At 35.9% G+C, this 12,936-nt stretch overlaps 1 protein-coding gene across 1 annotated transcript; it reads left to right on the top strand.

Moving 5' to 3' along the window:
* Positions 1–4,810: 4,810 nt before the first annotated feature.
* Positions 4,811–12,164, top strand: LUM (lumican). The gene is made up of 3 exons (XM_059186502.1): positions 4,811–5,147; positions 7,520–8,399; positions 11,328–12,164. The coding sequence occupies exons 2-3, from the start codon at positions 7,541–7,543 to the stop codon at positions 11,480–11,482; spliced, it is 1,014 nt and encodes a 337-aa protein (XP_059042485.1). The 5' UTR covers positions 4,811–5,147; positions 7,520–7,540; the 3' UTR covers positions 11,483–12,164.
* The last annotated feature ends 772 nt before the right edge of the window (positions 12,165–12,936 follow it).

Genomic DNA, 12,936 nt, shown 5'->3' with positions numbered 1-12,936 from the left:
GTTATTGTCCCATAAATCATTATTTTGTAACCTTCAAATTTCCCTTGTGTCTATACAATCAAGAAAAAGAATTAATTATACTTTATGGTCTTGTTTTGCAAAAATATTTTGTGCACTTCTTTACTAGCACATAAAATTTGCTAAATATGCCATTATATGCCATAGCAATGGAGTAATCAAAACAACAAACAAAAAAATATTGAAAGCACTGAATCACTCACCATTGGGCAAAAACAAGTTTTGATGCACCCCCATGATGCCATGCTCTGTAACTATAAAAAAAAATTAATAAGACAAAATGAGTATTTTATTTTATTTTCCTTTAAAGATTTTATTTATTTATTTGACACACACACACAGAGCATGAGCATAAGCAGGGAGAGTGGCAAGATGGAGAGGGAGATACAGACTCCCCACCATGCAGGAAGCCCCATGTGGCGGGGCTTGATCCTTGGGCCCTGGGATCACGACCTGAGCCAAAGGCAGATGCTCAACTGACTGAGCCAACCACGTGCCCCAAAATAAGAATGTTAGATGAAAAATGCTAGACATTCAGGGTAAGAGAGAGAGACAGAGAAAAAGAGAGGGAGGGAAATGAAATTCTGTTATGTATATAGAGCATGTCTGAAATATATGAAGTAATAAACAAAGCCCAAATAACAACCACTTCTAGGGAGTGAGATTGGAGAGTCATTTGGGTGAAGGATTATCCGCATTTAATCTCGTGTCCTGGTATGCTGTGAAATGTTTCAGCCTGTTACCCCACCCATGTATATCTCTCTTATTATGCAAGTCAATTAATGCTAAAGAAAACCTTATTATTGATAATTAAAAATATGTTTCTGTAAGATGCCAAGATAAGTGGAAGCAATTGTAGAATGAAGTTAAAAATATACATCTATAGGAGTATAAAGATGATGAAGATGAAGGATAGTTCATGGCTTATAAGAAGTGCTAAAATTGACAATGGTAGTTAAGATTGATATGAAAGAAGAAAAAAATGCAAATCCATTCATTTATTATTCTGATTTAAAAACATAAACCACGTGCCAAAAAAAGAAATTTTCATTTAAAATATACCTATTGAGATAAGCAAAGTAGACAGATTAGGGATGACCAATGTGAAAGATAAAATTCCATTGTATGTGATAGTATGCAAATTATAAGAGAAAAGAAGAGGTCACTGTAATATTAAAAAGTAATTACATTACAGTACATCTGTATGATGGAATTTCATGTAGTAAATGACATTAGAGAATAATATTTAATGATATAGGAAGGTGTCTATAACTTACTGTTTTGTGGAAAGGGATGTAATAAGGATAATAGAGTAACATTTTGGTGAAAACCAAAGTGTCTATGAGTTTGTGTATGTAAATACTCACACCCTAAGAAAAAAACATTAAAAAATGATTATTTCTGGGCTAGGATATTTATTTTCATCCTTTTCCACATAAGTATTCTCCAAATTTGCTAAAACAAACTACTTTTATGAATAAAATTTCATAAATAAAGTTTATGAAATTTGCAATACATAAAGTGATAAAAATAGAACCTCCTCTTCTACCAACAGGGAATTGTCATTATACTTCATTACATTCTATGCTTTTGGAGGAATTCACTTATTGTAGATGCCCAGTCATATATCACTATATAGAGAGTGTGGGGAAACCAGGAACACATTCATTTAATGCAAAGGGAAAGCAACATTACAGTTTGTTTGGGTGGGGTGGTGGTAACACATTAGTCTTAGCAATTCCCATGGTCGGGGATGGGGGACAACCTGCTTAGAACTTGGGAAATTTGTTTTGTGGTACTCATCAATTTAATGATCTCTAAGATTCGTTCTAAATCTGTGGTTCTATGACTCTATGAAGAATAGCTAGTAACAGCTATTTCAAACATTTCATTGTTTACATATTAAGCATTTCATGCAATCACTTACACAGTAGCCATCCCCATGTCTGTGGTTTTGCTTTCCACAGTTTCAGTTACTCAGAGTCATAGTCACCTGGGATCTGGAAGCAGAGGACAATATACCAAGAAAGTCAGTAAGATCCTGACACTGCATTACATTGCCCACATGATTCTCTTGGCTTGATTTCATCAGGCAGGTGTTTTATCATCTCATGTCATCCCAAGAAGGAAGCACGTGAGTACAGTACAAGAAGGAATTTTGAGAGAGAGAGAAAGACCACATTCACATAACTTGCATCACAGTATAGCATTTTAATTATTCTATTTTATTATTAGTAGTTGTTGTTACTCTCTTACTGTGCCTAATTTATAAATAAAACCTTACCATAAGGGCGTATGTATAAGCAAACATAGTATATAGAGGGTGTGGTACTATTGAAGTTCCAGGCATCCAGTGGGGCGCTTGGGCATTTCTTCTCATACTGTGCTATGCTATGCCCTACACCAACGGCATTAGAAAAATGGTGTCTGATGCTCGTAACTTTTCCTACAGACATCATCATCAGACCCGTCTTAAAGATGAAGACACTGAAACTAGATAAGATAACTTTTTTGTTTAAATAAATTTTCACTCCTGATAGCTTGCTTAAGTTTCTAAATCTGTATCTATCTTTCCACAAAGTCTGAGCTCTTCACTACTCTCTTACTCCTTCAGAGATTGCCAGCTAGCATGGCACAAACAGAATCCGGCATCCGAATGGCTATGACGGAGGAAACAGGCAAGTTGCAGTGAGCCTGGGAGCTGGGACAAATGCAGGGCTGGATTCAGAAGGAGGTAGATGAAAGGGTCAGAATGTTCCCCATCATCCTTGCTGGTCTCAAGTCCCGGAGGGAATGCAGTGGGCACGCTGAGGAGGCAACTTAACCATTTGAACATTGATACTGATGGAACCTTGAAAATCTATTGCTGCAGATGACCTGACTCATTTGCTGGGGTAGAGGGCTTGTACCTCAGCGAGGGGTCTGACGTGTGGATGTGGGTGTGTGTGTGCATGTAAGTGTGTGATGTACGGCGTAGTTGGTTTTTTGGTTTTTGTTTGTTTGTTTGTTTGCTTGTTTGTTTTGGTGTTTTAGAAATCACCCCCTAGTTAATATCTCAGCTCACAACTGATAATAGTATTGCCTATAAAATATTTTAAACTGATTTAATTAACTACCTTGTTTTAGCTCTATCTTGCTCACCCTCTTCTCAATGGGTAAATATTTCAGGATTTTGCTCTTCTGTTTACTCTTTAGGTGACTTTTAGTAAATTATTTAAGCTTTCTGAGTCTCCAATTCTACCTCTGAAAATGTGGTAATAATACTTACATGGATTTTAAAGCACAAAACTTAAGGTAAAAAAATGTGAGAATTCTGAGAATAAAGCATGGAATAAAATACACTTAAACAGTAATTTTATTTCTTTCTAATAGACTCAAGAAGTATGGTTTAAAGTTCGCAACATCCAATTATTGGTCCCACTGGTTTTATAAAAAAAAAGTATATTTTGATAGTATCAACTTCACAATGAGGTAAATATAACTGAATGTACTTAAACTCTAATACAGATGCCTCAACACATTTATTACTTTATGAAGAAAAGTCCTAGGAATAGATACTTGGAACTTTTTAAACAAAATCTGAGATGAAATCTATAAGAATTTGACACATTCTAAGTTAATGCTCAGAATTGTTTAAATATCTCCTTACAATGAAACACTTAATTACTTGTCTTTTTTTTTCTGATTTCTTTTACATTTATTCATTTTCTCTGTTATAAAACTGAGTCCTTTCTATAATTTTCTTAAAATAATAGTAATGAAATATGATGCTATGAATCACTTTACAATTCTATGAGTGACTTTCAAAAAGATTATCTTTTTTTTTTTTAACAGTTACATGACCAAAAGAAAAGGCATCTATTGTGCTACTAATTTTTCAGGCAAATGTATTAGTGGCCAGGGATATTAACTTTCCACAGGTCTCATAGCTAAAAGTGACATATTTAAGATATTTTAGGAGGGAAAAATCTTATAATGTGGCAATTTATGTTAAAATATTGGACTCTAAAGAGTTCCTGTAAGCATAAGGAGAATCTTGGAAGAAAAATAAAACTTATAAACACAGCTGATATAATCACAAAATGAAATAGGCAAGAACTGAGTATATGGCTCATTTGTAAAAAGCATCCATCAGGAACTGACAATGAAAGATCTATCCAACCAGGCCCTTGGGAGATTACAACTTTGCATGACTTGTAGTTCAAAGGAAAAAAAAATACATTGCTAGCATGCAATGAGAGAGTAAAAGATTACTGCCTTGTGATATTTTTAGTGTGCAATTTTTTCATGTTCTTTTATGTTTTTTGGCATTAAGCTATAGAATACCATCCCCAAGTAAGGTCTTGGATGAATTCCTAAATTAAATCCACAAAATAAGAAACAGGCAGGACATTGCTGATTGATTCCAGATCGGAATAGCATAAAATGAATCCCCTTGACATAAGAAATAAACTGGAAATGTTGATATTTACCTTCTCTGTCAGAGTGTCAATGAAGCATATTTTCACATTTTGGGAACTAAGTTACCTCCCTGGCCCCAAATTAAGGTGGTCCGAGTAAATCAATATAAACTTCAAGAGCAATAGGCAAGAAAAGATTCAATTCCTCTGAAGACTCATTTGCACTTTCCTGAAATTATTTGTTCTGTTTATGATTTAGGAGACCTTTAGGTGAACCTGAGAGCTGATTGAGAGAATAGCATCTAATCGTTGCAACAGCTACAGAGGGAGAGAGCTTTGCAAGAGAAATGCTGCCACAGTAGATGTCTTCATTTGCAGCAGGACTCGATTCTTGGTTAAAAGCTAAGGTATTTGGGCTAGTTAAGCATGACTCTCTCTCCCATTCCATAGGGAATGAGTGGGGCAGTCCTTGCTCCCCACGTCCACCTGCACTTGGTTAAAGAGCAAAATGCTCACATGCCACCCCACAAGATCCCCACAATGACATAACTCCAGACATAACTCCCAGAGACTGGCGTGACTGGGCTGGGTTTTCCCCCTTCAGCTCTTGTATCACTAAGAATCTGGCAGCCAGTTCCGTCCTGACAGAGTTCACAGCATATATTGGTGGATTCTTGTCCATGGTGCATCTGCTTTAAGAATTAAGGAAAGCAGTGTCAAGACAGTAAGGTAAGTGCTGTTTTAACTATAGCACTGGGGATGCTGACTGTTTGGGACAGTGTTTATTGTAACAGGAACAGAAAAAATTCCAGAGTAACTTTGCCAATTGTTATTCAACAGCAGATCCACAGTTTTTAGCATTTACTTTCGCATTTTGCTGAATGTACTTTCCATGATTTATGGATTTGAGATCAATTTTATAAAGTATATGCTACACTGCTTGGCAAAGGAAGCTATGCAAAGTTTCAGAATCGGAATGAGAAAATATTTAAACTAGACATGGTAAAAAAAAAGTGTGGCAAATAAAATGTTTGCTATTTTATGCTAATTAGTTATATATATTAGTATTGTTAGAACCTAATTTTGGAGCAAAGAAAGACCATTTCCATTAATATTCAAACTGTTTCTCAATAAATACATTGTTATAATTTGTTACAATTTATAATAAACATGTTATAAAATGTGAGCTAAAGAACTTAGACACTCATGAATTGCTTCTATTTTGTTAATTTTATTGATTTGTTTTTTGGATGTATGTCTTGAAAAAACATGTTTTAGAGAAATTCTGGGAAAGATGATTTACTTTTTGAGAAAAGCATTTCCTCCATAGCCACAGGTATTTGGAAAAAACTGGGAAAAAGCAAAGTGCTCTTTTGCTTCATAGTGGTTTCATTATATGGTCACAAACTCTCTTTGAATTCAGAGCCCTTGTTTTTCCTCTGCCAAAAAGTATGGAAGCATTTTTTTCATTACTATTCAATATTCATATTATAGTGACCATGACTATTTTTAGTGTATACTCAATTTAAAATAAGGTGGAAGCTTTTTAATAAAGCCAGACAAATCTTCACAACATTAATGTATTATAACTTACAAAGAATTCTGTCATTACATTTACACTATGTAATTGTTCTCATGGCCAAGTCCTGTCAACTAAATTAAATGACGCCATCGTAATCTTAGGGAATAATTTGCCAAGGATCTGGCTACATGTTACATTATGTCAGCTATCAGAGTGATTCTAACAACTTTTTGGAGGGTTTCATCTGCTAAAATAAAGTGCCTTATAATTTCAAGTTGGAGCAAAGAAAAGATGTCTCAAGTTCTGATACTGAAAAAATCCTATTTATCCCAAACTCCCTAGTTACAAAAGCTTATACCCTACTTCTCACAGGAAGATATATTATTTTATGGTACCTAGTGGAATGTAGATCCTGCCTCCCATTATGATTTCCCTTCTGGTGTTACCCCCAGCCATAACTCTCCACTCTACAAAAACCCATCTCTTTACCTAAATTGTTAACTCTGTACTTCCCCAAGCAAGTGAACTGCACTTGATTGAGCCTCACCTTAGAACCATGTTCATATGAGAAGATCACTGTTACAGCTCATTTTTAATTTGTCCTTTCCTACATGGCTCCTAATGCCACTGTTTAATACAGAATTTCCTCAATTCCCACTCTTTCCCATGCTGTGAGGGCACTAAGATCCAGATAAATGAACCATGCCTTCTTAAATTTTGGCATGAAGAAAGTAGAGAACTTGTGAGTTATGGAGAAAGGAAAACTTTAATTCAAAACTTGAAAATAATATGTTTTCTCTACCAGCTGGATCTCTTTATAGGTTTAACATTTTTAAAGAATTTGTGACATTTCCCTGATTAATGAAAAATAGTTTTGAAAACTAATGTACTAAATATTAGTTTTGGAACACAGTTGTGTAGTGTGCCTAAAAGCATGGAATGTTAAAAAAAAAAAAAAAAAGTCAAATAATAGGCATACTGCCTCCCCCCCTCAAGAATTCTGTTCCTCCACCTCAGAACCAAAAAGACCCAGACACTTTTAAAGGAATGTATCCCCTCTCACATACACATATACATAAGAACAGCTTTCCTCCGGGTAAAACCATAGATTGCCTGTGTTTCCAGTAAGGGTCTTCTTAATGAGACATTTTAATGATGGTGAATGGCAGGGTACAAGGTACAGTTTCAAATTGTCTTTTCATTTTCATTTTTCTGGTTTTGAAGGGTGTTCTGAGGCAGTGTACTAACATGGTGGCCAGTGGGCACCACCCAGAAATCTATTGCAGGAAGGCATTTAATTAAGGAATGATCTAGAGAGATTAAATGGACAATTGGCCCTGGTTTGCCCAGAAGGGGGCGCATGGGTATGCAGTCTAACCTGAACCGGGTTCACACATCAGAAGTACTCGGTCATCCTTCTTGTGATCCTTAAATAAAAATTAAAATACATCATTAGCTACTCTAAAAAAAGCACTATAAAATAATAAAGTGCATATTTGCTAATACATTTAACATTGCAAAACCAATATCCTTTTCCTGAAAGTATACTTGTATAACAGTATGTTTCCACTTTATTTAGGATTCAAAGTATTTGCCAAAAATGCATCTAGGTGTGTTTACTCTCCTCTTGGCAATCATTGGTGCCAGAGGCCAGTACTATGATTACGATTTTGCTGTATCGATTTATGGGCTGTCCTCGCCAAACTGTGCCCCAGAGTGTAACTGCCCCGAAAGCTACCCATCGGCCATGTACTGCGATGAGCTGAAATTGAAAAGTGTGCCGATGGTGCCTCCTGGAATCAAGTATCTTTACCTTAGGAATAACCAGATTGACCATATTGACGAAAAGGCCTTTGAAAATGTAACTGATCTGCAGTGGCTCATTCTGGATCATAACCTTCTAGAAAATTCCAAGATAAAAGGAAAAATTTTCTCTAAGCTGAAACAACTGAAGAAGCTGCATATAAACTACAACAACCTGACAGAGTCTGTGGGCCCACTTCCCAAATCTCTGGTGGACCTGCAGCTTACACACAACAAGATCCAGAAGCTTGGTTCCTTCGATGGACTGGTAAACCTGACTTTTGTCCACCTTCAACACAATCAACTGAAAGAAGATGCTGTTTCGTCTGCTTTTAAAGGTCTTAAGTCCCTCGAGTACCTCGACTTGAGCTACAATCAGATGACCAAACTGCCTTCTGGTCTCCCAGCATCTCTTCTGACTCTCTACTTGGACAACAATAAGATCAGCAACATCCCTGATGAGTATTTCAAGCGTTTTAATGGACTGCAGTATCTGCGTCTATCTCATAATGAACTGGCTGATAGTGGAATACCTGGAAATTCTTTTAATGTATCATCCCTGCTTGAGCTGGATCTCTCCTATAATAAGCTTAAAAATATACCAACTGTCAATGAGAACCTCGAAAACTATTACCTGGAGGTCAATGAACTCGAAAGTAAGTAGAAAGCTCTGCCTGTCCTTGACTGATGTTTCCTCAAGTCTTTAAATGCCTAAGCTATGTGGTATAAATAGTGTCTCTGGTTCCATTAAAAAAAAAAAAAAAAAAAAAAGGAAAATGCCAACAAGATATCCCTCTAGCTCAGTTATATATCCAATATCCAGCCTTTCTTTAGAGTGTCCAGATAAACTATTCCGCTCACAGGACTTAAACATGAATTTCTTCAAATTTAATATTTTGAGTTAGTTAATCCTACTGTGTTATCTCTGAATATTTATTTGTTATTATTTGCCTCTGTCATGATTTAGATTTGCACCTTACATTTACTTCTTGGCAAAGTCTGGTTGAGGGAGGAATAAACAAGTCCAGAAGAAGGCTAGCTTGCAGAGGTTTTCAAATACCCCTCCTGATTATCTCCAGAGCAACTCACATATGCTCATGGTCTCCTCTGACATCATTACTTGGGACTCGATATATTACCCTGCTATCACTGACCATTATTATCTACCTCTGTCATCTGTAATATAGTGTGTGTCCTTACAGTGTTCTTATGAAGATGGAGAGGAAGATTAAGGAGGGAAGAAGGAATATGATGAGGGTCTGGAATTTGTTTTAATGGTATTAAATTTCCCCCTTTTCTATACACAACACTTCATCTCATTTGATTTTTTTTCCAGTTTCTCCTTCCTTTCTCCTGCTGCCATAGTTTATTTTTTATTTATCTTCTGGGTGGATGTTTGACCTGATCCACTCTGGGCTATTTATGTAGTCTTCTGGGAAATTTTAAAATTTAAGCCATAAAGATTCAGGTGGGAAGCTGAAATTCACCATTCTCCACCTTATTCTTTAATGAAGGGTGACAGAAGAGAAAATCTCTGGTTCATGGACAACATTTTTTGAATAAGAAGTCAGGTGGGAAACATTGATTTATTCATAAAACAATTATATCTGCAAAGTAATCTATTGTACTTAATGATCTTTATACCATGAAATTTGGTTCTTTTGTCATATAGGATAAGGATATTGATAATTCTATCCAAAAGATTACAATGTGACTTTATAGTATGATACTTAGTAATTCTGCAACAATTTTGTGTAACTCCTGGTAAGGTTGGGGTGTTCCCAAGAAGGAGACCATGATTGCCTGCTTTGAAATGCCATATAAACTTTCTTGTGTCTGGAAAGCTTGCTTGTCATATAATATAGAGTAAAGTTATCATAGCTGAACACTTACAGCCATTTCCAGTGGAAAATTCACTATGTGGCAATGTGTGGCCCCACATTATAAGCTGGTGGTGGTTAGGAAGAAGGATAACTTAGACAACCCAAAATGCTAATGGGATTTAAGATGTTGAAGGGCTGAAGAAACCTGTTAGATTTGGTTGATGGAGTCCCACATGATTGGGACTACCTCATACTCTGAGACAGGAAAAGGGAGAAATACAGATGCAGGAACATCTGAAGGCATAAAGACTAGATGGAAGAGGTGACATAGGAGACGGGAAGGGTGGTCTATGGAAGACATGGTCACTCATGCCAAGCTGAGCTTGAAACTACACTCCCTGTCACATATGGTCATTTGAAAATGACTGGTTAGTCACTTTAATTCCTTCCTTATTCTTGATATTTAGATACATACATTTCAGATATTCTTGTTGTTTTTGTATGTCTTCAATTCAGCTTATTTTGCTACATAAAATTATGTATACTCATCATCACATTCTCTGAAGATAAAAAAGAGCCCCTTAATATTTCTGTAGTATTAGAAAATATTTAGCCAATCATGTATTAAACTTTCAACCTTAAGCATTAGCCTAGTCATAGATGTTCCTCATGTAATTTGGAAAAGAGGGCAAAATTCAAAGGACATCAATAGCTGTTCAACACGTATTAAGTGCTTGCTCTGTGTGTGAAGTGACTCACATAACTTAATTACTTCAATCTTCATGTAACACAGTGTGATAGATACGTTATATCTAATAAGAAGATCAGATAAATGTTCCAAAGTCACCTCGATGATAAATGGCAGAGATAGAAGGCTAAGATAGGCCTAAAACCATGTTTTGTCCCATTATGCCATGCTTTCTCAGAGATAGGCACCACAAGATCCCTGAAATTTGCCTGATCAGTTTTTAAAAAGACAACATCTTAGAGGGAAAGAGAACAGTGTGTTAGGCTCCACTGAAGTCATTGTTAACTAGAATTGGAGAATGAAAGAAAAATAACACTAGAGGGGAGCAGATAAGATTAATTGGAACTTGACCTGAGTAGAAACAGACAGTTTCTACATACAAACATAGAGCATGCAATCTAAGAACAGCCTTTGTTTCTATTCAAACCTAAATTGGTTTTTCATTTGTGGCAACTTTTTCTTTCCACAGAAGAAAAGGGCATGAGCTCCAATCATGGACATTCTATGACTTGGTTTTTGCTTTGGAGTTCTGAATTATTGTCAAAAAGTGTGCTCGTTGGAAAATTCTTCAGAGGTCATCTAGTTAACCCTTCTGATTTTAAGATGCCAAAAACCAAGATGTTTATATCAGTGAGGTTACTCATACAACAGCACCAGTCTTAGATTTCTTTGAGCTAGATGAAATACTTCAAGAGAGTGCTTAGATAAAATGACACGTTAATTGAATGTCTTTCTAAAACCAAGTATTTCTAAATACAGAACTTATAATTAATAAGTTCTGTTCTTTAAAAAAAATCCACCAAATGTCCTGATCTACCCATAAGCATTCTTTACTAAATATTGCTGTGCCATTTGGTAGCCTGAAATACTCCTTTAGCAGTGCCAAATTCAGAGATACAACCAATAAGTGGGAAGGAGTCCTAATAGATATTATTATGGATTTAAGCATTTTTAAAGTAACTGTTGCAAGCCCATGTACTAAATAATTAACATGTCTGTTCTTCAATTTGCAGAGTTTGAAGTAAAGAGCTTCTGTAAGATTCTGGGACCATTATCTTACTCCAAGATCAAGCATTTACGTCTGGATGGCAACCGTCTAACCCACACCAGTCTGCCACCTGATATGTACGAATGTCTACGTGTAGCAAATGAAATCACTGTTAATTAATATCTACTAATTCTGATTCTATTGACGTGTACCCTGGAGTAACATTTTATGTTTATGTTTTTTGTGTGTGTCAGTTTTCACAGTATTCATTTTTTTGTCACTGTTTATTACTTCCATGAATTCCAAATTCTGAGGTAAATGTTTTGTAAACATTTTACTACTTTTTTTTTTTAAACAAAAGATGAAAGGCAGGCCTATTTCATCACAAGCACAGACATAGACACACAGAGAGACAACAAACCTAATGCTTTATTTGTAAATTTAGTGTTTTCTACATCTCTACTGTCAAATGATGTGCAAAGTCTTCTACTCGTTGAATAGAAGTCAGCCAAGTATTATAATTCCTAAATCTTAACTTAATGTGCCAAAAAGAATGGGCTACACACGTAAGGATGTTCACTGTCTTGAATCAAATCATCTCAAATTTCTATGTTCATACTTGTTTAGCGGAAAAACGGGTGGCAAATTTTGAGACCAATGATTTTGTAAAATACTAAACCAAATTCACAAAGCCACATACACTTAGAGCAATATTTTTAGCGTTAAGAATTTATATACTTACCTAGCGAAACTTTTCTTTTCTAGAATTATTTTTCACTCTAAATCACGTGTATGTTCCTTTTTAATCATTTGCATGTTATGTTTAACAAGCTCATAGCGAAATAAAACATAGCAAATGGCATACTGTGTTTTTTATGAAGTTCGTATCTCTCATATAGAAAATAATAGATTAGAATTTTATTTTTTTATTTTTTATTTTTTGAAGGTTTTATTTATTTATTTGACAGAAAGAGACACAGCAAGAGAGGGAACACAAGCAGGGGCAGTGGAAGAGGGAGAAGGCTTCCCGACGAGCCGGGAACCCAATGTGGGGCTCGATATGAGACCCTGGGATCATGACCTGAGCTGAAGACAGACACTTAATGACTGAGCCACCCAGTCACCCTAGTAAATTAGAATTTTTAAAATATCTTTAGCCTACAGTATTTTACTTACATAAAATAGAATTTCCCACTAAATAAGTTGTCTGCCTATAGCATCCATTTGCAAATAGCTTTAAAACACATCTTAAAATGTGTACTTAAAAATGTGCAGATCCCAGTTTTGGTTCATGTTGGGAGAAGGGATTCCCCCCCCCGCGCCCCCCCACTAAGCAATTCTCTAGACACCAACTGGGTGGCCTACAATTCAACTCAATTCTGACACTATCTCTAGATAGATAGTGTGAGATTTCATAGGTCAAGTGTTCAGTCTATAAGACACCCTGCACCCTTGTGTTGCAGAGGTCAACAAAAAGTCCAAGCTGTTGCCTGGTTATAAACCAGAGGTTCCCGTAGGCCCCTCCTTGGACACAATTAATTTGCCAGAGAGGCTCACAGAACTCAGGAATGCTGTTTACTCACTAGATCACCAGTTTATTATACAAGGATATGATTCAGGAACAGCCAGAAAGA

This window comes from Mustela lutreola, chromosome 8 (assembly GCF_030435805.1).
Source record: "Mustela lutreola isolate mMusLut2 chromosome 8, mMusLut2.pri, whole genome shotgun sequence".
Taxonomy (NCBI): Eukaryota; Metazoa; Chordata; class Mammalia; order Carnivora; family Mustelidae; genus Mustela; species Mustela lutreola.
Note: the sequence above shows the minus strand (reverse complement) of the source record. Positions and strands in the feature narration are given on the sequence as shown.